Source organism: Rhizophagus irregularis, chromosome 6 (genome assembly GCF_026210795.1).
Source record: "Rhizophagus irregularis chromosome 6, complete sequence".
Lineage (NCBI taxonomy): Eukaryota > Fungi > Glomeromycota > Glomeromycetes > Glomerales > Glomeraceae > Rhizophagus > Rhizophagus irregularis.
Genome location: NC_089434.1, coordinates 2,857,964 through 2,882,799, shown reverse-complemented (window position 1 = coordinate 2,882,799; position 24,836 = coordinate 2,857,964). Strand labels below are relative to the sequence as shown.

Here is a 24,836-nt window from a genome sequence, read left to right as displayed (position 1 = left end):
AAGATAAGAAAATCTAAACAAATTGAAAATTACAATAAAATTTATAGATAATCTTTGGAGACTAAAGGGCGTCCATTTAATAAGAATATTTTTCAAAAAATTATTAGATATAGTACCATTTAAAAAATCATTTGAACAAAACTGACTTTACCAAATATAGAATTAATGGGCATTTGATTCATCAATTCATACTTTTATAATAAAGAAAGAAAGAAAATTTCTACAATTTAATTATTTAAATAAACTTTCTCTTGGACATATCCTGACAAGTTAATAGTTATATTTAACACAAAAAAAATATGTAAAATTATAAAATGTTATAGTTAGCTTTTAAACACTTACAACAAAAATTACACATTCATACAAGCAGACATCACGATTTGTCATTTTTATTAAATTCAACCCATTTTAAAAATCATTCAAACCAATATAGAATTTATTTGAGCATTTTATTTTATAAAAAAGAAATTCCATCATATTGACAAATGAACAAGTTGAAATTACAATTACATCGTATTACCACCAGTCTAATTGTAAAGTAAATTGTAGAGTAATAGTTAGTTATATTTAATAATTTAATACAAAATATGTAAAAATTATAATTTTTAAATACTTACAATAAACGTACAAAGCAATAAGAAACAGCATTCAACACATACTTCACAAATTTTACCAGCATCACAAGTATTAGTATTTCTAGGTACTGGATTATTATTCCATATCGTTCGAAAATTGTTTATAGGACGTGGTTGTTGGTCAATTAAAGGAGAACGTTCGGTAACTCCTCTATCGTAAGCATCACGATTGGCCATTTTATTAAATTCCTTTCAATTTTTATTTTATTTTTAATTTTAATTTTTTTTTATCAATTACCAACCTATTTATATAATATTTATCTATAAAAGCGCCAAACCATTTAAAAATTCATTCGAAACCGAATATAGAATTAATGGGGCATTTTATAACAGATAAGATAAAAAATAATCAATAACTTGTGACGTTACAGAATTAATGATTGGTGTATATTATACATGAAAGAACATTATTTTTTTATATACTTCATTCTAAATTTCATTCTAAAATACATTCTAACAACAGCTATCGAATTTTGTATATCTTGCAATTTTACCGTCACATTCTGGACAATAATGAACAAAATCTACCGATTTACCAATCTATATATTAAATAATAAATTGTAAAAAAAAAAATTAGTTAAACTAATACAAAACAAAATTTTAATTCAAGATAATTTTTAAATACTTACACAGTTAGGTATAAACCAACAGAATGAATAGCATATACAACAATGCCAAGAACAATTAGAATTACAACAACTAGTCCAATTAGGGGGGTTACGTTCAAGTTTAGTATCGACAGTCTTCGAACAACGAGGACAAATGACACGATTAGGGCTATCACGTAATTTATTCTTATGTATTATTGTTCTATTTTGTCCTGGCAAGAAATTGTTTATAGGCTTCGGTTGTTCGTTAATTAAAGGAGTACGTTCGTTAGCACCTCCATCGTAACCTTCAATTACTCTAGTTACTTCAGTTACTTCACGACTATTTTTTGTGTCTGCGTTGGGAGGAGGCGTATTTGGCGGTGGTGGTTCAGGGTTCGAAGTACCTACATCAGTACCAGAGTCGCCCATTTTTTTCTCAAAAAATTAGGAATTAAAAATTAAAAAAGAAATGAAAAAAGAAATTGAGTGCTATTTAAATCTACTGCAAAAATTTGTGAAACCGTTCAACAATCCTAATATAGTATTATTTTTATCTATGGCTAAAGTATCGGTTTTTATTATAGAAAATAATTTTCTTTGAAAAATTCTATATGTTCTGTACATTTCCGCCCTCTAAAAATTCTTAACTTAATCCGTTATAAACTCGATAATTACGTAGTTCCCATAATATGCTAATTGTTTCGAGATGTCATGCTGATCTAACTTAGATCAGTTGATGTTATTGATCATTTGATCAATTATAAAGATCTTCTTTATAGATGTTTTTCTTTGTTCTATGATATGCTTATCATTATTGGGTTTTCGTGTTACCCTTTGATTGCAAACTATTGTATAGCTATTGTGTAACTGTATGAGATGAAACTTCAAAATGCAATTAATAAACTGAAGCAAAAATTAATCTATTTCTTTTTATAAAAAACAAAAGGTCTATAATAAATCGTATTTATATAAGAAAAAAAGGGGGGAATACTAAAGAATGTTCTCATCTAAATTTTACTCTGTTATTTTCACAAAATAGGATTGTTACCATATAAAGATTGTTTACTAATTTCTTGTTGATTGGCTAATTCTCTTTTTCTTTGAACATAAATTTCTTTTGGAGGTGCAGAATGACTAATTGACGATACTGAAGTAAAGTTGTTTTCCGATGGGGAAGGGGAAGAAGGAGAGGAGGAGGAGAGTATCGGTGAAGAAGAATCGAAAAGTGAAGAAGGGTAATAATGATGATGTGGTGTAAGAGATCTTGTATGTCTATGATAAGTTCCCGTAGGAATTTTTTCATATGGTGCAGAATGTCTACGATTTGATGATGTATTAAGTATACGTGAATTTGTTGGTTTATCTAAACATTATAAAATTCAATTTTCGTTAGTATTCGATAAACTTTTTTTTTTTAAATACAGAATATATATACATCCCCATACCTTGTAAACCATATTCATCAAATATAACAAAATTATTTGGTTGAGGAACAAAATTTTCTAAATTATAATATTTTTTTAAGAAAGATTTAAATTTATCTGAAGGTCTATCAAAAGCTAATTTATAAGGATTTTCAACTTTTTCATTGATTAACATATATTCAAATAATTTTTTTCCATATCCTGATCTTTGACAATTTTCATGCACATAAAAATCTAATACACATAATGGTTCTATTTCATGTTGTCTTCCTAATCGATCCTTATAAAGTTATATAATTTATTAATAAGTTTGCTAAATAAAAATTTTTTTTTAAAAAAAAAACTATAATAAATTAAGTCGTACCATAACGAACAATTTTTTTATCCCGACTTTAAGTATTCCGACTACGGTTTTATTTTCTTGATCCTTCATTATATATAAAGTATGTAAAGATTCTTTAAATTTTGCTGTAGTTGTTATAATATTTTTCAAATCTTGCACCTATAAGTAAGTGAAAAATTTCATTATCTTTAATAAATAATTATTTAAAATGTTTAAAACCTCCTTCTTACCCTTGCTGACGCTTCACCCATTGCGTCAATTACTATACGAAGATTTTCCTGTTTACTTTCATATATTTATATATTAAATTTTTATAAAAGAATAAAGTTAAGTTTAGTCTATTATAACTTTTTTACCTCGTTTCCCCACGAATATAAACAAGGTCTTCAGCTGTGATGATAGAGATGTCACTCGAGAGTGCATTCAATATATTCTCTGAAAACTCCATAATATAGTGAGAACTGAAGTGATATTAATAAGAAAATAATAACAATAATAATAATAAATGAATAAAAAGGATAGTCTAATAAGTCTATTGACTTTAGATACTTTTTATGATGCGTAATTTTAACTTTCGTTTCTTTTTGTCGAGTCATTGTGTTCGTTCAAGTCGATCCGATCATTTGCATTTCCGGGTGTAACTTACTTTTACTTCTACGCCACCGTAGTTGCCACAATAACGTGATCAAATTAATCAAATATGGTAATTCCGGATTAGTCAGCAATTTTACTCGTGACCGTTGTTAAAGAGCCACACTTTTAAAAATATATAAAAAAAGGCACTTTTCAACACAAATTCTTTAATATTGTCCTTCCTTTTAATATAATACGCACCAAGATCTATAGAAGCTTCTTTACCTTTTTGTGTTAAAAAAAAAGAAATGTCAAAAAGAAAGCAAAATCTTTCTGATGACGACGAAAGTCGTCTTAATGAAACTGATGGAGGCTGGAGTGCTGGTGAAGAAGGTGAAGAAGCAACACAAGACCAACAAAATGAAGATTACGATGACTACGAGGATTATGAACAAGAATCTGAAGTGCAAGAAGAAGATGAAGACGATGATTATGAAGATAATAAAAGGGTATGCAGTAATCTATTATGGCATTTTGCGCTAATGTTCTAACAGATCTAGTTTTTTAATGCTTTTTTCTTTGTTTATTACAAATAGCGAGATAAAAAACGTCATAAGGGTAATAAGAATGACCCAAGCAAATTCATTTTAAATGAAGCCGATGTAGATGATGAAGAGGAAGAAGAAGATGACGATGAAGACGCGATTTACGGTAGAGAAGGTGATTAATTCTATTTACCAGTATCATAATCATTTTACTCTTATCAATTGATTGATTAATGCGAGTTAATTTTTGTTATTTAGATTTTATTGATAACAGAGAGATTGAGACTGAATTGAGTGCTTATCATCGAGATTCTACTAGGCTTGCTGATATACATATTGAGCGATCAGTATTTGCAGAAGATAATTTTGATGCTGAGAGAGTTGCTCAAGTACTAAATGAACGTTATCGTAGTACTGCTGGTAGATTAAGTGATGATGATGATGATTTAAGTAAACCAGAACTTGCTAGTGTTGATAAGTTATTTGCTGTAAAGTGTAGAGTAAGTATTCATAGTAATTTTTTTTTTGGAACTTTTTAATAAAAAATTAACGAAAATTTTTTTTTTTTATTTAATATAGAAAGGACATGTATACCATGCAATTGAAAAATTAGAAAATTTGAAGAAACTTCGATCTGATCCATTGAGAATTAAAAAAGTTATTGCCATTGATGGTATTGAAGATTTTGTATATATAGAAGCTGATAAAGAACAAGACGTTCAAAATGTAAGTAATAATTATTTCATGAATTGCTCTCAAACGTTAAAATTAACGTTTATTAAAATCATAACTTTTTACACAATAATACAGGCTGCTATGAGGTGTAATAAGTATTTATATTCTTCAAAGAAATTCATAAAAAGGCTTAGTCCAAAGGAAAAACAAGATTTAATGGCTCCAAAGAGGCCAAGATTAAATATTCAAATGGGTTCATTCGTAAGGATTAACAAACGTGATGAATATTTTGGAGACCTGGCTCGGGTAAATATTCATATTCATATTATTATTATTATTATCATTATTTTGTATTCTGCTTTGAAATGTAATTATATAAATTATTATTTTAGGTCACTTCATATACTGCCGATGAATTAATAGAAGTTGAGATCATCCCTCGTATACTTGTAGATCAAGACGGTGCCTCACTTAAGCGTAAACGCAAAGAGACAGATACATATATAAAAACATATAACAGAGGTTACTTGAAAGTCAAATATAAGATTAAAGATTTGGTTTATTCAAATATGGATTTGTTATTACAGGACGTAGAAGACTTTTTGAAGGCGAAATTTGATAATGGTAATTAGTAAAATACATAAACAGATATTGTTTGAATTACTAATTTTTCTTTTTATATTATATAGAAACAATTATGATGGAACTTTCAAACGTAGCTAGTAAAATTACTGTCTATGAAATACAAGATGAAATAAAAGTTCTTCAAGGATCTCTTAAAGGTTCTGTCGGTACTGTGACGTCCGCTAACGATGGTGTTTTAACGGCCACTGATAAAGATAATAGCAGTAAAGTTTTTAAAGTTAATTCAGAGGAATGTGTTAAAAATATTAATGTCCATGATTATGTACAAATTACGAATGGTCCTTATCAAGGACAGAGTGGTTTTGTTTTTAATTGTGATAGACATGTTATGACCATGTATTTAGATCATACCAATAAACAGGTAAATTTATTTTATATTTGCATTATAACTCTTATATAAAATTAAGATTTAATATTTATTCATTTTTTACAATAATTGTAATAGATATCTGTCTTTGCCAAAGATTTAAAAAAATGTGTTCAAAATTCAATTAATAATGAATTTGGAGGATTTAGATATTTTGATTTAATTCTATTAAAAGATTCTTCAATTGGAATCATTATTGATATTAGAAAAGCTCAAAAAAATTATGAATACGATGTGTTGAATACTGAAAATAATTTAATAAAAAATGTTACATCAGCAAGAATAAAGAGAACTTTGATTGATACTAAATCCCAAGCTTTTAAGAAAAGTGACCAAGTCACTACGACTAAATTTGAAAGTATTAATAATAAACAAGTAAGAAAAGAAATCATTTGATTTTATTAGATATCTGTGTTAATAATGCAATATTATTTGCTAAAACAAATATTTACTTTATTCTTTTTCCTCATATAACAGCAATCAATATATGAAGTTTTTCGTATATATGATAGTAATGTATTTGTTAGAACTTATGATGATGATACAAATCTAGGGTTTTCATGTTTTAAAGCCAAAGACTTAAAATTAAAATATGAATCCGCGAGAGTAATATGACATATATTTATTTATTTTTTATTTTTTATTTTTTTGAAAACAATAATATCTAATAATAATTTTCCCCCATCCCAGACCTCCAATAGAATTAATGATCCACTAATTAACATTCCCGGGCAAAGATCTCGTAGTAGTAATAATTACAACAGAGGAGGTCGTGGAAGGGATCGAGGTAGAGGACGTGGCCGACAAATGTATCAAAATCCTCTATTAAATAAAAGAGTACAAGCTTCACAAGGAGCACTTAAAGGATATCAGGGCACAGTTAAAGGAGTTTATGGTAATATGGCAGATGTTGAATTTGATGCTAAATTGACGACTATAAAGGTAGAACTTGGACAACTATTTTATGTCAAGTAAGTACTGCTTATAACATGAAAAAAAAAAAGAAATAGTGGTTGCTGTATATTAACCTATCTTATGTTAATAGTGAAAAGGGAGAGGCTTTAGACCCGGTTTTACCGAGAAATCATGAATCAAGTAGAAATTCTATGGATATGAGTCCTGGATTGGGATCATATTCTGAACCAAGTTGGACAACAGGATTGAGTAAACAACAAAAGAGTTGGGGATATTCATTGGGATCCGCCATGACGCCAAATTCACATTTGTTGGATAATACGAATAGTGGACTAAACATGGAAGGTAGTAAAACACCAGCATTATTACATAGCAGTGGATCACTAAGTGGTAGTAAAACTCCGGCGTTACGTAATAGCAGTGCGAATAATGGTAATAGCAGTGCTTCACTTGGCTCGAAGACTCCAGCATGGGATCTTGGTAGTAAAACTCCAGCATATGGAATAATGTCGGATGGTAGAGATGGTAGTAAAACGCCAGCATGGGATTCAGGAAGTCATACACCACATTCTTCTGGTATAGTAGGAAGTGGTAGTAGTACTAGTGGTAATAATAGCGTTAATAATATAAGTAACATATTTGGTAGTGGTGGTAATTCAACTACGAATGCTGCAAATTCAGCGATGAATATGACTACTGTTGAAACTCCTGGGGGATATTCAACTGTAGCTACACCAGCGGCAGATGCACCAAATTATCCTCCTGTATTTACACCTGCGAATACTGGTAATCTTATGCCACCTACTCCAAGACCATTTACTCCTGGTAATATACCTATGACACCCGCAAATATGATACCACAAACTCCATTTGCTACTCAACATTCTGCCAATCATGCTGTACATCCCGGTCGAGATCCTAAGAAACCTCCAGATGTTAAAGGTAAGAATAAATGTATTTTATGCACATATACCATATCATCATTTTAATAACACGTTTTTTAAAATATTTAAATAGATTTTGGAGAATGGCTCACACCAGGTATAGAAGTACGTATAGTACCAATAGATGGTATACAATCATTTGAAAATGGTAGATATGATAGCCGTGTTGGAGTAGTAGTAAGAGTAGATAGGCCTAATTCAGGATTTATTAAATTGGATGATAGTGATGGTATGACTATATCAGTAGAACAAAAATATTTAAAACCCACTGAAGTACAAAGAAGAGATGATATAAAAGTTATATTTGGGGAACATAAAGGAGAACTTGGTTTTTTGGCGGCTATTGATAATTTAGAAGGTGTTGTTAGATCCCAAGGCGGGGATCATTCTTTTATTAATATTTATTACTTAGCTAAATATAGAGGTAGCGAAATTGAAGATCTTATGCAAATATCTTAGTATTATTATCGAACCATGCTCATTATTTTAAATGGATAGAAATAATAGAAATTGGTTCCTTGATGTGCCCGCAAGATATCATGAAAAAGCCAATAAGCTAGATATGATTGATAAAATGATCGATAAAATGTTCGGAGAATTTATCTCTGGAGGCCTCATGAAAACAAAGAGGTTTCATGTAGATTTTCTTAGGTTCTTTCTTTTGTGTTTAATTTTTTAGAATATGCCCTAAACAAGACTTAAAATGTCTTGTGCTATTTTCTTTTTTTTTCGTAGCTTCCGAGTTCAATTGGTTATATGTAGATTTTGTTGGATAACATGTCTGACAACCAAAAGAATTATTACATCAAACTAAAACTCGATAGCTTTCTTAGAGCTGAAATCCACTCTAATGGATATTATATATTAATATTTCAATTCTAAGTATTTCTTTGAGGTTAGAAATGTTTGCACACACATATTCTACTTTGGGTAGGCCTATTGTTAGTATTATTTTATTAGATATCTTTTTTTTTTGAAAAATAATGAAAAAATAAAAATAAACAAACAAATAAACAAAGCGAAAAGTCATATTATTATTTTTAAGTAACAAAACTTTCAATAAATCTTTTGATTAATGTGTGTTTGTCTCAGACTCTCAGGTCGTTTACATTGAAATCAATTCCATAAATTTCCTTATTCAATATATCAATTATCAAAGAGCGTGGTTACACGTTAACATGATAATTATTAGCATCATGAATTTAAAATAAACTAACTAATATAATGATATAAAATTAATCTTGAACCGCATGTACAATAATGCATGTAAAAACATAAATGTAGATTTTCTGAATTTATAGTTAAACTCAGAAAAAGAAGTCAATGTGGCACAGTAAGAGAATACGCCACAGTCGCCACATTGAAGTGATTTAAAAAAAGAAATTGTGATAATTCCTTTTAAATTGCCTAACTATAAATTAGGAATCTTGTGCACATATTTTTTAACCACTATAATGCACATATTTTTTTAACCACTAAAATTTATCTAGACTCGATTTCTAACAGATATTAAGTGTTAAAACATATCAAAACTTTTTGCTATACAAAACATGTCTGGAGCGCCCAATTTACAGATATTCTGTTCAGTAACAAATTTGTTCAAACTATTAGTTCTTGACAATTTCAGTGGAATAGGCAACCGATAGGTTTGCTTAACACAGAAGTTAACGGTTTTGTACGACTTTGTACGCCATTAATTACAGATATAAAATCAGATAAAAGTATGAATTTATTGCTTTTTCCCTTTTTTCCCTTGATTAATTAATTTTATATTGTGATTTTTTAAAAAAATAACCAAAAAAAAAAGTAGTAAACATCTATTTTTTATTTACATTTCATTAAGCAAATCGATTCGAACTGAGCAGATAACAGATACACATATCCCATCTTTTTTTACCCAAGGTTACCTTCACATTATGTATAAAAAGAGGAGGAATTTAATTAAAATTTTCCCAAAATACGAAAATAATGAACTTTGGGAAGTGTCATCAATATCTTGACCCTAAAAATTCCACGAGTGGACTTCAATGTAAATGTTTTATGTTTCGCGCTACTGAAAATGGAAAATATTTATGTGCATGTTGCGGTCATGATAGAAATTATCATGAACCTCCATCACAACATTTTGATTCCACGAATAGAACTTCTATACCCACATCAATTCAATCCTCCATTGCCGCACAAGAACCCGATGAACTCAATGTTGAAAATTTTGAGATTAATGTTGAAGAATTAAATACACGAGTACGAGTTGATCGCAAAAATGTTTTTAATGTGATTAATTTATTTAATGTAGGACCTAAGCCAAAAATACCGAGAGGGTAATTTGTATTTTTATTTTATTTTATTTTTTATTCTTATTTTTATTTTCTTTGTTAATATTGTTAAATTATTTTTTTTTCTTAGTATTAAAAAATTTAAAAAGAAGGGTATTATGAATTCAATACAATTCAGCGAAGATTCAAGCAATGGAATAAAGAGTGTAATTGAAGCGGCTTTTCCATGGTTGAAAAATCGAAACTGGGTATTTTTTCGTTGTGATTCGACATCAGTTCTCGTAGTAGCCGATATACCGGCGAAGGGTTGGAATATTAAAGCATTAACAAAGTATTCATAATTTTATTTAATTATGTATTAGTACGTAATATAATATATTTAATAAGTAACTTAAAAATGTTTTTTTACTTTCTAGGATTTCAGGTTGTCGAAAGAAGCTATACATTGGGGTAGTGTCTTCATCTTCGGTCGAACTGGTCGACGAAAGTAATATGATCATCGACCAAGGTTCCTCAACCTCCGCATCCACGAGCTCCTCATCACAACCAGTACCGATGAATACCACGGATTGTGGTGCCTTTACTATGCCCTATACTGGCATCATCGCCCCAACAAACTTTATCGACCAAGGTTCCTCAACCTCCGCTACCAACTTTCAACCGATAACAAACTATCAACAAACAGAAATATATCAGGAAAACTATCAATCAGCAACAAATCTGGAGTCAAACTTATTTGATGCTTATCGAATCATGAACCTAAATCACCACAGGACTTAATGTTTAGTTTATTTGACGTATATATATTTTTTTTTCTTTTTCGTTGTAATTATTTTATATATATACTATATATACAGTGTTTAATTTATTAAAATATTGTACCTAAATTCATATTTTTAAATAAATCAATTTAAATTAATTTTGTTTATTTCATAATATCATTAAGGTTCAAACTTTCCGGGGCATCATCTCGAATTACATAATTCCAACCAGAATATTCTTTTTTTTACAAGAGCCATTTTTACGTGCATATTTTTTTTAAAATATATTCCAGTTAGCTCTCTATAAATGCACCCTTTATAATTCACCCTTTAATTCAACCCCGAGCTTTATACGTGTGTTTTCCAATCCCCGCGTACCTTCTCTCTTTAAATGCTTTATTTTGAAAATTATGTATATGGGGTTACATTTATATTTTATAAAGGATTGATCGTATATTGAAGGAAAAAAGAATTCATAATTTCCACATTATTTACTTATAAGTTTAGATTAAAAAAAATATCGATGATAATTTATTTGATTTTATTAGGTTTGTTTGATTGGCATTGATTATAGTGGTATAATCTTGTGATTTAACAGAAATAATCACGGCGAAATAGGGACGACTTCCAATCTGATTTTGATTATGTATCGAACTCATTTGAGATTCCACCACCTCTTCTGATAGTTCTAAGTGTTGGTGTTTGAGATCTGATTACGCATAAGTTCAAAGATTGGGTAGTGGTATTTCTAGCGGTTTATACTCTATGAGATTAGGAAGTACAGTACATCATTTTAAATAAAAAAAATAAATACGTTTTTCGCAAGAAAAACTTCTTTTTTTTCGAAATAATCATGAAAATAGGATATCACGTTCACATTATCCATTAACATTACCATTCTGCTTTTTGATTTCACCAAAACAAATTGGTTTTTGAAACATTCTTGTTTTTCAAAGCATTCAAAATTTCTGTCTTTACAGATTCAAGTGGACAAGAGATACGCCGTTCGGAAGTTAAAACGTTAACGTCAACAAGACCAATTAAAAATCGTGACTAAAAAGCTGAGATCTGCACTTTTTTTTTTTTAAAAAAAAAACTAGGAAGGTTTATTACTTACCGGCTACAAAAAATACCGGAATGGATTATTCTATAGATGTATGTATTACTATGATAAATAAATAAAAACAATAGAACTTAAAATTTTCTGTTAAAATTATCTGTCTGTGTCAAAATCATCCGTAAAATCATTTGTTTATCTGTCAAAGATATCTGTTTATCTGTCAAAATCATCTGTTTGTCGTGCACGCCATAAAAAAAGAAAATTAATTATCTTCGTTTCAGATTCTATAAATAATACATCAATCTCAAATTGTACCAGATTTTCACTATTTGAATTACAGTAAATGTGAATTATCACGAGCCCTTTGCATCATGAAGTTGATTTTTGACCGATTTGTCTGTTGTTGAACCAAAGCTAAAAATAACGGGAATAATTATGTAATTTTTATTTATTTATCTATTTATTTATTAGATCCATTTTACCGAAGATTAAAACATTGAAATTGAGATAGCTTTTCCATTTTAAATCGGACATTTTTTTTTTATTGTCATTCGACGTCAAAGATGACACACCGAAAAGAGATTAGAATATTCGCGAATTAAAAAGTTATAAAACTGATATTTTTATTTATATTATATATTAAGCTGAATTACGACAAAAATTTGTTGGATTATTGGTTAGAGCGGATACCGAGAAAGACTGAAAGAGCCCTTTTGAAAAACCGATCAAAATCTTGTAATTAGTATAGAAACTTCCATGTATTTTAGGACAAGTTTAAATATTATAATTAATTAATTGTCTTGATTAAAAGCTTGAATAATATAATTTCAGTTATGAAATTGTAAATTACAAAATATAAAAAATGCACGTAGTTTCTTTTATAAAATGAAACACAATTTGTTTTTGACCAATCTAAAACTCATAAAATTTGCAAAAAAACTTACAAAATTGCTACTTTATAATGATCCGTATATATTTGTTAGATAAGCAGAAATGGAATTTATGTGACCCTGTGATGAACATTATTTTTTTTTAGATAATTGAAACTTCATAAAGAGGTAAAATTATGTATCTCTTCTATTACTATTATTCCCTATTTCTTTCTATTCACATTTTAAATTCCTTCAACCTTATCAAATTCAGAATGTAATGGACAACCAAAAAAAAAGATTTACCCAAAATTCTCCTGCAGGTCTACGGTAACATTCTATGAATTAATTTTCAGCGAATCTGTAAATGCATCGCCAGCTAAATAAAAAGGTGCGCTTATCCATTATGTCTTATATTACTTACAATAAGCTTTTCTTTCAAGCAAAGATTGATCTACCATTCCAAAAAATGAAGATAATTCAAAGAATACGAATTGTACCAAGTAATTAAATAAATAAAACAAAAAGTTGTTAATTTACAAGACAAATTGTTAAATTGTACAGAAAATTATTAAATATCATGACCGCATTAAAGAAACGCAATAGTACGCACTAACTCCTCAAAAAATTTAAATATTTTAGTTGGTAATGTTTACACTTAAATTTCATCAAAAAAGTTATTTTTAAGGCCACATAACATTGTTCTTTTTTTTTTACATTTAGATCATATGCTATATGCTTTTAATAAATTTTGCTGAAAAAGTAGATTTATATTTAATTTATTGTTGTTATTATTACTTTTATGAAGTTTTTTTTTTTCTTTTTTATATAAAAGCATAGAGAAATCAAGTAAAAAAAACGTTAATATCAAAACATAATTAACATAATTGTAATTAGTATGATTAGAATTAATTATTATTTACAAATTGCATCTATATATAAAGAAAACAGAACTATATTACATCACATCTCAGGGTTTACATCGATCAATTCCGGGACGGCAAATTGTATTGATTGTATGCAAATAAAAAATACACAGTTAGGAATGTTAGTAGTTAACAATATTATATTTATATAATATTATTTTATGACAGTAAAAATTACTTCAACAATTAGTTGCCATCTAAACGTGAAAAAATCGTCAGTAAAGCCAAATTACCTTAGACATGTATAGTCCGTCTCCGTAAATGCGGTACAAACTGAACATAATAAGTAATTTTTAACATTTAGTGATATAATATATTATATTACAGTATAAAAGTGAGAAAATAAAACATATTGCATTCAATACGATAACCTCCTGAGCATCAAAATTAAGTTGATTATCACATCACGCACAGATTGAGATCTAGATAGTATTATCGTTACGCATCTGCAAATAACAATATCACAATGTAGAATGAGAGATTACATGCATGGTTGTAGGACAATAGCCACACTATAAAGAGAATACCAATTATTAATGTCAATTGTATCATGCATATAGGTGAACTGACAGACGGCAACACTATTCTTAGTAAATAACGTTTCATAGTCACGTATATAAGGATAGACGTCACTGATATTCTTTCGCAATGACAGACGAATAAGTCAGCTTCTACTATCAGTGTTCACAGCAATAATCAAGTATAATATCTATAAAATCACACACATAAACTAATAAGGTTTCAATTTAGCAACATAAAAAGAATATTGATGTAATATATGATTACATCCGGTACAATCATGTTATTGGATAATTTTAATATCTGGAAAAGGATCTGAGAAAGCTTAGCCATATAATTATGCGCAATCTAAAGTCATTTTACGATTTATTTTGTAAAGAGTTAGAAATTAATACTGGGTGTAGTATCGCTTCAAATAAAGTATTGTGATAAACGTTAGCCATTAATAGAAACGGGATTACATGCTTTGCTTGGTTAATGATTTCAACTTCCCACTTAATTTTGGAAATAACTTAGGTTTGTTATTCCTTTTATTTTAACTTTTAATGCAAATTTCGGGTTTACTATCTCAAATCAGCTTTTTACCTCATATATTATTATTTGGCAATGATTTTACTGTATATTTCTAACAAAATGCAAACGTAATTATTTAATATTCCATGTTTATTGTAGAATATTAACAACGCGATATAAGGCATGAGGCAAACGAAATTAATAAAACAAATGATACACCGTATATATTTATTCTCAATATATTTTATTTAAATGTCCAACATTGATACGTTAGAATAATTTTTTATAAATGTTATTTAATCATATTGAGAAAAAAAATTAATTTTAATGTTACTAAAAGTACAAATATTAAAAAAAAAAAATGATAATTACGTTGAGGATATTCAATATCCTTCATGACTTCCACCTAATCTATCTACGTAATTACGTGATATTACATCTCGATTTAAATTACTAAACATTTCTGAATCAAAAGAATTATGTTGATAAAATTGAGAAATATCACATATATTATTTTGCCCATAATAATATTGATTATGAATTTGAGTATTGTTTATAACATCTGAAGATGTAGGTATAATAATAATTTCGAAGCCTGGAATTTCAAATCTAAAGGATGCAGTTTGATTTGTTGGATAGAATTCGATTGGATTATTGATATCTAGAATATTGGGAGACTGAAATTGATCATCTTGATAACTTATTTGATTGAATTCACGTGGTTCATTGATATCATAATAATTTTGATCCAAACTTGGTTCATCTTGCGGAGTGAAAGATGAGGTGATCAAAGGATATTGATTACTAGAATGTTGATCGTTTATACAAGAGAACATAGGTTGTTGTTCGTAGGTTTTAGTTGTATCAATATTATCATTCACTATAGGATGGTTGTTATAATTGTAATAGTCATGAGAAGGATTTAAGATACTGTTTGATGAGTATTCTTCCGACTTGAATTTAATTTTCTGTGAATCATAGGGAACTTCATTATGAAATGATTCATAGTTGATGTTAATATTGCTTTGTTCCATATTAATATGTAAGAACCGTTTGTATTTTTTTTTTTTAGAATGTAGAAAAAAAGAGACTTGTGAGTTATAAATTCGGAAGAATAAGTTTGGCTTTAAATAATAATTTTGCGATTTGATCAAGTTTACAGATGCTGCGTTTCACAAATACAAACAACAGTTACAGATAAACAGATATTTTTCCAATTAGTCATTTAATTGTCATAATTATATATGAGTTTTTGGCATGATCATCACTCCGTATAATAATATCTGTGTTTCATATGGGAAAAAAGAACTAAAAGACTTAAATTATCAGATTATCAAGCACAAATTATTTTAATTTCTTTATTTACGGTTAGAGTCTAGAGTCAGTTAGAGTTCTTGTAATATCAAAATAGAAAACTTGTAATACAACTAAAATCATTTTATTTATCAAATAAAAATTATTTTAAGTAAATAATATCAAATATATTGATATTTTCCTAATTTAGAAATATTATTATTATTCACGGAACATACCGGAAAACATCTGTATTAAACAGATATATTTTTTTTTTATGTGTTTAGTTTTCCTATTTTAGGGTTAATTAACAATTGTTTTTTTTTCTTTTTATTTTACAATTTAATTTGAACACATAAGGTCATTTGATTGTTACATCATTTCAATTGATTGTACCGTAAAGAATGTGTTGTTCGTTATTCCTTCTGTAATACAAAATTAATTAATTGTTTGCAAATTATAATCGGTTAGTTCAAAAACTTTAAAAAAAAAGACGTAAAAAATAGGCGGGAACTTTAGGGGGGATTACAAACAAGAAAAAAAATAAAAATAAATGGATTAATAATTTTATAATGAAAAAATAAGGAATAGAATAAGAATTAGAATTATCATTTGTTGTACTAATTAACACTCATTTAATAAAAAAAATATGGTTATTCCTTTAATTTGACCAAATTAAAACTTAATCAAACCGTTAAAGATACATTATAGTTTAGATTAAATTTCTTGATTGTATGTACTATAAGATTTGGAACTTTTTTTGTTTCTGTTTTTGTTTCTTTTTTTTGATTGTACTTTTTTTTTTATTTTTTTGTATGAGAGAGGATGAGTCAGTCATTAATAAAGAATTCGATAAATTCTAATTTGTAAATAAAGTTATTAATTTAACCTTTAATATCATTAAAAATTACATTTTATGAGTTTTTGAAAAAAAAAATCAGATAATTTAAAGCAGATAACTTCAGATAAAATATTTAATTATGACAACAATTAAGCCTTTTAGTCTTTTATTATATTTAAAGTTTTGAAAAATCAAAACTAAAAAAACCTTATAAAAATGCAAAAAATTTTCTCCTGCGAAAAAAAAAGAAAAAAAAAATTTTTTTTTTAAACCCTCTCAAAAATGGCTTATTACGGAAAATGCAAATTTGAAGATCCTTTGACAGGACGTAGATGTGGATGTCAGAGACTTAGTGTTACAGGAAGCATCCAAGATAATTTGTGTAGATGTTTACATCATGAATGCTATCATGAATTATCATTTTATCCGTATACATTTGGATACGCAGGTCCATTAATCTCATACAACATAGATGAAATGGTTGATCAAATACCATCAAATATTTCAAATAATTGTGGCAATAGACAACGAAAGGCTTTCCTTTGCATCTGTTTACTTTATGAGAATTCGAATTCAATATTAAAAATTCCCAGGATGTAAGTTTTATAAAATACATGATGTACAGTATTCATATTTTACATCATTATAATAAATATCATTACACTTTTTTTTCTTAGAATTAAGGGATTGATTAGTGAAGGATTAGTAAAATCAACTCACTTCAATGATGATTCAGATGACGGAATTAGAAAAGAAATTGAAGCATTGTTTCCACGATTGAGAGGTGGAGAATGGCAATTCTTTCGTTGCGTATCAACAGCACATTTGGAAGCTGTTACCGCTCCAGAAAATGGTTGGACAATTGATGAATTGAAAAAGTGAATATTAATAAATTTATTTATTTTCGTTTATTTAATATTATTTCTAACGTTAATTTAATTATTAGTATTGCAACGACGAGAAAAAAATTGTATCTAGGGATGCAAGTCTCCGACCTTTCTTCTTGTCTTAATATGTATGTATCATAAAACTATATTAGGTTGGGATTAAGATTAAGGTTAGGAGAAGGAGATCAAAAAAATGATACACATTAGTGATACGTACATACATACCTACAACCTAATATCGGAATACAATAAATATTCTTGATATGTTTATATTATTCTTTTTTTTTTTGAAATAAATTTATCCGGAATTTACACTATTTACTTGATTACAAAATCTTTCTAAGAATCTCTAACCATTTTTAATTAAATTAACTTCCTAATATAGGTTCATTGAAAAGATGTACGCCACAAAAAAATGCTAGTGTCACATATTTTATCTGTTGCATTTCAACAAGCGATCTTATATGTACATCTAACAGTTAATATCTGTGAATAATTTTATTTTTATTTGTAACACTACAGTTAATTCAAATACATTTTGACAGATAGTTATTTTTTTTTTGCCCAGTTTTGCCCATTTTACCAATCTGATCACAATAATCTTTTTTTCTTTTTTTGTTTTTTAAAGATTTCGTAAGATAAATATTCATTTGATATAACCATTTAAAAAATACAGTATTCAAAAACATATTGTACACAAATATTTGTATAGCATCAATGATCAATCTAATCAGATTTTAAAACTTTTCATGTACGTGTAATTATTTTGTTTCGCAAAAATTAATAATATATTTTTTCCTAAAAAAAAAAATTTCTATTTTTTTAAAGAATTTTACGTAATCCTAATAATAATTTTTTTTTTTGCCCCTCGAGAATAACTGCTGAATACCCCTTTTTGAACTGTTGTGCTTGCGTGTAATTTATGAACTGTACCTACCTACAAGATTCTTGAAAAAGTCGCACAAACCAGGACTTCCTTTAAAAAATTTACATGAAAAAAAATATGCTAATCGTATTTTTAAAAAAAAAATAACTACCCTAATCTATTACATTCTAGATCTATGTATTACGGAGACATTCTGGTCGATTGAAACCTTCTTATGCGACGAGAGTGTCAAAGATCCAACCAATTTGTATTTTTATTTTTATTAAAAAGTCGCCTTATAAAACTGATCCCTAATTAAGTTTATCGTAATTTAACTCGACCGCTACAATATAAGATAGACGAATGATAAACTCTCACGGCTTTAAAACCTATAAAGTTTGTCGGTTGAAATTAATAAAAACAAATTTGTTTGTATTTGGTACGAAATTATGCATTTATTGAATTCTACACAAAATTAATAAGCTATGCATTTACACTGATTGGTAAAAACGCATAAAAGTATATTTTTTATTATTTTTAAAATTGATTATAAAACATTTAATTCTTTTAATTCTAAATAAAGAGATATATTTAACCTATTCTAAAAAAAAAGAGAAAAAGAAAAACTTTGCTAAATATTTTACAACATGAGAAAATATATGTATATATGTATTAAGAATAATTAAATGATTCGTTTAATTCAAAAGAAGAATTTTGTTGTTGAAAATGTTGATATTGTTGATTCTGAGGTGGTAAATCATCTATTACAATATTTGAAGAATGATTATAATTTTGATAATTTTGATAATTTTGATCATTTTGATAATTTTGATCATTTTGATCATGATTTTGCATGTCTAAATTATCTAAATTTAGAGGAAAAGTAGGTATAATGATAATTTTATATCCAGGAATTTCAAATTTTAATTCAGGAAATTGACGATAATTTTTTTGAGGATAATTAATGTCATACTGAGGTGAATCTTGATCCAAAATCCGTTCGTTGACATTTTGATCTATATACTGCGGCGTATATTGAGAGGAAAATTGTTCATTCACGTAAGATACTGGCATAATATTATCATTCGGTTCCTCATAAGAACAATTAAAATTATCGCATGAAACGTTTGAAAGTTGTATTGCTGCTTGATTTACGTTAGTTGTTTCTTGAAAATTATTAGGATAGTAATAATTATAATTATTAAATTCACTAATATCGTTAGATATATCTAGAAAGTTTACAGAGTTTTGTGAAGGGTTATTATCCATTATATATCTGATTAATATTATAACAAATGGTTTTTTAGTGATGGAATTTTTATTTTTATTTTTATTTTTTGAAAAATGAAAAACGAAAGACAAAAACTCTCCATTTTTATATATAAAAAATTTCACAGATAGCATATAAAATTTCACAGATAGCATATCCTTTCAAAAATTGCATTAAACCAAATTTTTAATAATCATTTTGCATATTACTTGCATATCATTGCATATGTCATTAAGATTTTACTTTTTTTGGTATTGCAATATTTAGGGGCGTAAATAAGTATTAGGTCATGAATATCCGATTGTACCAAATATGTATTAGTAAAAAAAAATTAGTTTGGAAAAACTAGATTTGAAAAATTAGGTTAGAAAAATTAAGTTAGTTATCATAGGTTTACCAATTTTATATTAAGATTTTATATTAGTAAATCCATAGCCATTCGTAACTGATAGTAAAATATCACGCCAGTTTACCTTTATGTAAAGAATAATAAATTTTAAATCAAAAGAAAGAGGGAAAAGAGGAGTTCAAATAAATGGCACTATATATATATATATATATATATATATTTTATTCGAAAAAAATATATTAAAAAAAAATAATACAGTCTAACCTCGATATACCGATATTCGATATACCGATCTACTATTAAAAACTTGTTATACCGATAAAATTTTATTTTCCCACTATATGTGAGGACATATAAATATCGGTATAACTTTGATATAACGATATTTTCTAAAAATTTCATATATGTCCCGACATATCGTTATATAAAGGTTTGACTGTAACTCTTTCCACCAATCGTAGAAATTAGTGAAGAATATTAATTAATAACAGAAAATGTTGATTTCCTTCAGGTATTTAAACTCTTAAAATAGAATTAAATATGTAATCATAAATGAACATGCAGTAAAATAGTGTTGCTTAAAAACAAGTAGAGAGCAAGAAGCTAGTAGAAGAAAATACACAATCAATAAAATCAACTGGTATCACAATTATTAAGAGGAGATGGGACAATGAAAATCTGGAAAAAAAAATAACTGCTGAGGAAGAAATAACCAAGGAAATTAATTTTATATTCTATCATCAAGAACCGTATTATGTGATGAGGATAACAGAAAGTAAACAACGTATTGAATAGAACGTAATGAAAACATAATAAATGGGAAAATTCATTTATAAAAAAAATATTACATAGAATTAATAGGTATTGACAGTACATTAGTGAATAAATGAATTAATGAATTAGAATCAATTCAGCAATATTTTTGTACGTAAAATACGTAAAATGCAATAAGACAAAATAAGGGATATCATTAATATTTATATATATTCAGCCGGAAGAACCAATCTCTTTATATTATTATTAATCTTGGTACAAACTACAAAACGAAATTTTTTTTTAGCATATTTCATACATGCATAAAATATGATATAAATTCTTTATTCATTATTACTCGGCTAAAACTTTTATGCTTTAACTATTAGTCTGTATATATAGTACCTCCTTTGAATTTTAAAATACCCGGATACTATCTATACACAGAAATTTCGATTTTAAATTTTAAAATTTGTGAAATCCGGGATATAATACTAGGAACTGATATTATCGCTCGCACTTGTACTATGCCCATGATATAGCATCCACCCATGTAATGTACCAACCTAAATTTGCAGGGGTATTATGACGCTAACGATAGTGTAGATCCTATGAATGTTCTAATAAAATTTTTAATAGAAGTTTCGTCTCAAATAGCAATATTTTTCTTGTAAAATTCGTTTAAAACTGAAATTCTGATACTTTAAGCCAAAAGATAACATTAGAATTGCGAAAGAATGGAAAGGATATACGAAAATGATTGAATATGAAACGTAAAATGGAATAGCACCCTCCATGCAATCATCATCATTAAAAGGTGAATGACAACTTAAAAATTATTTGGGAGTACTGGAATTATTTAATTCCTATGAAGAAATATGCTTGTAGTGAACTTACTAATATATTAATATAACTTTTTTTTTTGCCTTGAAAACCAGTCAGAATAATTTCTAGACAACTGTCTATATTTTGCGTATGGTTATTATAGAGTTTTTTCACTTTTATTTCAAAGATGTAATGAAAATAACTTGTTAAGTGAACATGGATCTTCTGTATTTAGTGTATTATGACAATAAGTATTGCGAAGTAAAATTACCGTGAGTTTAGTTTGGCTAAAAAACTTTAAGTATTTAGGCTACGGAATTATATTATCACTGAACTATATACAGTCTTTATTGTTTTAGAGCTATATCAACTGAATTCATCAATTCTCTTTAATTACCGACTAGAATATCTGATAATCTGATTTATGTTACTTATAAGAGATATTCAGTCTTCGAGGGGAGTTGGTTAGATCGTCCCTATAAACAAAGTCGGTCCGTGTTTTATATTCCATCTTTTTTCCGTAAAAGGCTCACATATTTCCGGAATTAATAACCTTATATCACGGAACTTATCGAATAATTTACATTTTCTGTGAATGGATCCGTGAAAGGCTCATTTTTACAGAAATAACGGATAAAATTTTTATAGGGTGTTGAGAGCTGTTCAAGATCTAAAATAATAAAAGACTCATCATAAATTTCATTTTTTTTTTACGTTGCTTTAAATATAAATTAATTACTGTCGTATTTAAAACAAAAAATTCTATAAATGCTAAGCATATATAATGAAACAAATTGTACCAATGATTCTTCCAATATATAATTATATTTATATATTTTAAATTGAGTGTAAATATGAATTTCACTTCCAACGTTTCTACTACTAAGATATATACCCTATAAAAAATTTGGTCCTTTTTTTTTATTCCATTGTTATCTCCGTAAATATATCATCATATTCACGGAATTTATATCCAAGTTGCTTAGATTTTTAGTTATTTTTCCGTAAATGTATCATATTCGCGAAGTTTTTACAGAAATTACGGATATATTTTTTACGGAGATACCAAAAATATTATGAAATTAACCCATACTAAGGTTAATCTCATAATGTGAATTTTCTATACTAACTAGTATGCACTTATCTATTTATGTTGACGATAATTATCTTTTAGATATTAAAAACTTCTTCCATATCTCTAATTTCTCATCCATTATTATTTCCATCTTCTATGTTAGATCTTTCTATCGCTTTTTCCATAGATTTCTTGGTCCGGAAAAATATCACCATTTGCCTTGCTTTTGCCGATCTTGAAACGTACCCAGCTTGGTACTTTTTCATAAGTTCAATTCACGTATCACGTTCTCATCTTCCGAATTGAAAAACAACTTCTTTAATCAATTGCCATTGATCTCTTTCGTGTCTTTATGGTAGCGCTCATTTTCTTTATAACATCTGATTATAAAGCCACAGAAAGTGCATTAGCAAACCCACGCTTTAATATGGTTTATACTCTTACTGTTTGGTACAATTAACCACATATTTTATGCGCAATGATCATACATACCAAATTTATGTAAGGAACAGGTGAAATCAGATGCTGATAACATTAATATATAGAGTTGGCAAATATAAATAACTCATTTTAAAAATTAGTTTTGTATAATCCTTACTTTTGATCTACTCTTTATCATATGGAATTTTCCCCTTGTTATACAAAGATGGTTAGTCTGTATACCTACAATATGACATTGAAACAAAGAAATATGCAATCTTCAATTATTTAATATTTAAATAATTGACCCTCATTTGTAATTTCATCGCACCAAACACATTGTTTATTCGGCTAAATTTGTTACCTCTACAAATCATATATAAAGAAAGGTTAAATGAAATTCTATCTGGAACTTTTTTTTTCACTGTTGTTATTTTTTTTTTTTAAAAAAAATTTATTTTACAAATTATTTCACAGAAATATCTCACATTCAAAAAAAAACCACCGTTTACCAAAAATAAGTGAAGCGAATATATTCAATATAAATATATAAATGTCCATTTGAGTTCAGACGAGCTGCGCCAACGTCACACCCACTATATTCCCCTACTTTATCGACGAAAGAAGTAATTCGATTTTTTAGTACCGGCTTATCGATTATAGTGTCCTCAGAAAGAGGTTCCCGTTGAGTGGGATGTAGTTTTGATCTCGTATTGAAGTGTTAAGGCAATAACGGGTCTGTGATACGCATTAATTATTCCCTATAAAAAAAAAAAAAAAAAAATTTATATATATAATGTATGAACAGTGTGGACGACACGGGACAGCTAAACCTTCACGCATCTTCAACGTTGATGGATTAATTTTATTTTATATTCTGGTTCTTTAAATTATTTTATTCATTTAATTTTCTTATTATTTTATTCATTTTAGACATTTTTTTTTCACTTTGTTTCACTTTATGTGAAACAAAGTTATGGTGTTCTTTTTTAATTGAATATATTCAGTTTGTTCTTTGTGTTCACTTTATGTGAAACAAAGTTATTGGGAACGATGGTGTTCTTCTTTTATTTTATAAAATCAATTCATAACTTTGTTTCACTTTTGTGAAACAAAGTTATAAGGAACGATGGTCTCCTTTTTCAAAATTTTATTATAGATTTATGTTTATTAGATTTCATTCGGCCCCACTTTAAAAAGACTTATTGTCCAATTTGTTATATTGGCACAAAACGTGTCCTCTTTTATAAGAAGATTTTCCAATTTGTTATATTGGCACAAAACGTGTCCTCTTTTATAAGAAGATTTTCCAATTTGTGATATTGGCACAAAACGTGTCCTCTTTTATTAGAAAATTTTTCCAATTTGTGATATTGGCACAAAACGTGTCCTCTTTTATAAGAAAATTTTTCCAATTTGTGATATTGGCACAAAACGTGTCCTCTTTTATAAGAAAATTTTTCCAATTTGTGATATTGGCACAAATTGTCTTATTTTATTTTATCTCATTATAGATCCAATTTGTAGTATTGGCACAAATTCACGTCAATTATATAATAGTTCATAGTTCATAGTTATAGTATTTTACGATTCTTTATCCTCCCTTATTTTTTTCTATTCTCTTACATATTTCTATCTATTCACCCTTTATTTTTTTCTATTCTCTTACATATTTCT

General features: G+C 27.6%; 8 protein-coding genes across 8 annotated transcripts; 3 read left to right on the top strand and 5 right to left on the bottom strand.

The window, feature by feature from the left end:
* Positions 1–410: 410 nt before the first annotated feature.
* OCT59_026360 (uncharacterized protein) lies at positions 411–846 on the bottom strand. The gene is made up of 2 exons (XM_066143122.1): positions 618–846; positions 411–527 (listed from the first exon to the last, which is right to left on the bottom strand). Exons 1-2 carry the CDS (start codon positions 810–812, stop codon positions 507–509), a joined length of 216 nt encoding a protein of 71 aa, XP_065992671.1. The 5' UTR covers positions 813–846; the 3' UTR covers positions 411–506.
* A 171-nt stretch (positions 847–1,017) lies between these two features.
* OCT59_026359 (uncharacterized protein) lies at positions 1,018–1,655 on the bottom strand (the record flags this gene model as incomplete). The annotated part of the gene is made up of 2 exons (XM_025314886.2): positions 1,018–1,175; positions 1,266–1,655. 2 exons carry the CDS (start codon positions 1,653–1,655, stop codon positions 1,089–1,091), a joined length of 477 nt encoding a protein of 158 aa, XP_025184216.1. The 3' UTR covers positions 1,018–1,088.
* A 599-nt stretch (positions 1,656–2,254) lies between these two features.
* Positions 2,255–3,589, bottom strand: OCT59_026358 (uncharacterized protein; the record flags this gene model as incomplete). Its single annotated transcript, XM_066143121.1, has 6 exons — positions 2,255–2,589; positions 2,672–2,930; positions 3,015–3,152; positions 3,224–3,278; positions 3,350–3,454; positions 3,543–3,589. The coding sequence occupies 6 exons, from the start codon at positions 3,587–3,589 to the stop codon at positions 2,255–2,257; spliced, it is 939 nt and encodes a 312-aa protein (XP_065992670.1).
* Positions 3,590–3,823: 234 nt separating this feature from the next.
* OCT59_026357 (uncharacterized protein) lies at positions 3,824–8,703 on the top strand. The gene is made up of 12 exons (XM_025324823.2): positions 3,824–4,075; positions 4,163–4,286; positions 4,370–4,611; positions 4,691–4,837; positions 4,922–5,092; positions 5,179–5,410; positions 5,476–5,792; positions 5,877–6,173; positions 6,276–6,404; positions 6,489–6,769; positions 6,844–7,655; positions 7,731–8,703. Exons 1-12 carry the CDS (start codon positions 3,875–3,877, stop codon positions 8,114–8,116), a joined length of 3,339 nt encoding a protein of 1,112 aa, XP_025184218.1. The 5' UTR covers positions 3,824–3,874; the 3' UTR covers positions 8,117–8,703.
* A 922-nt stretch (positions 8,704–9,625) lies between these two features.
* On the top strand, positions 9,626–10,713 carry OCT59_026356 (uncharacterized protein; the record flags this gene model as incomplete). Its single annotated transcript, XM_025324824.1, has 3 exons — positions 9,626–9,978; positions 10,064–10,264; positions 10,350–10,713. The coding sequence occupies 3 exons, from the start codon at positions 9,626–9,628 to the stop codon at positions 10,711–10,713; spliced, it is 918 nt and encodes a 305-aa protein (XP_025184219.1).
* A 4,091-nt stretch (positions 10,714–14,804) lies between these two features.
* On the bottom strand, positions 14,805–15,681 carry OCT59_026355 (uncharacterized protein). Its single transcript, XM_025314888.2, has one exon. The coding sequence runs from the start codon at positions 15,613–15,615 to the stop codon at positions 14,965–14,967; it is 651 nt and encodes a 216-aa protein (XP_025184220.1). The 5' UTR covers positions 15,616–15,681; the 3' UTR covers positions 14,805–14,964.
* Positions 15,682–16,997: 1,316 nt separating this feature from the next.
* OCT59_026354 (uncharacterized protein) lies at positions 16,998–17,597 on the top strand (the record flags this gene model as incomplete). The annotated part of the gene is made up of 2 exons (XM_025329567.2): positions 16,998–17,311; positions 17,393–17,597. The coding sequence occupies 2 exons, from the start codon at positions 16,998–17,000 to the stop codon at positions 17,595–17,597; spliced, it is 519 nt and encodes a 172-aa protein (XP_025184221.1).
* A 1,361-nt stretch (positions 17,598–18,958) lies between these two features.
* OCT59_026353 (uncharacterized protein) lies at positions 18,959–19,906 on the bottom strand. The gene has a single exon (XM_025331664.2). The coding sequence runs from the start codon at positions 19,890–19,892 to the stop codon at positions 19,140–19,142; it is 753 nt and encodes a 250-aa protein (XP_025184222.2). The 5' UTR covers positions 19,893–19,906; the 3' UTR covers positions 18,959–19,139.
* Between the last annotated feature and the right edge of the window lie 4,930 nt (positions 19,907–24,836).

What these genes read in the sequence shown, in the direction of transcription:
- OCT59_026360 (XM_066143122.1), bottom strand. Translation starts at nt 812, where the DNA reads ATGGCCAATCGTGATGCTTACGATAGAGGAGTTACCGAACGTTCTCCT. An exon ending in TATTGCTTTGTACGTTTATT is followed by an intron (nt 528 to 617) that starts GTAAGTATTTAA and finishes CTTTACAATTAG; the next exon opens with ACTGGTGGTAATACGATGTA.
- OCT59_026357 (XM_025324823.2), top strand. Translation starts at nt 3,875, where the DNA reads ATGTCAAAAAGAAAGCAAAATCTTTCTGATGACGACGAAAGTCGTCTT. An exon ending in TAGATCATACCAATAAACAG is followed by an intron (nt 5,793 to 5,876) that starts GTAAATTTATTT and finishes TAATTGTAATAG; the next exon opens with ATATCTGTCTTTGCCAAAGA. An exon ending in AAAGTATTAATAATAAACAA is followed by an intron (nt 6,174 to 6,275) that starts GTAAGAAAAGAA and finishes CTCATATAACAG; the next exon opens with CAATCAATATATGAAGTTTT.
- OCT59_026355 (XM_025314888.2), bottom strand. Translation starts at nt 15,615, where the DNA reads ATGGAACAAAGCAATATTAACATCAACTATGAATCATTTCATAATGAA.
- OCT59_026353 (XM_025331664.2), bottom strand. Translation starts at nt 19,892, where the DNA reads ATGCTATCTGTGAAATTTTATATGCTATCTGTGAAATTTTTTATATAT.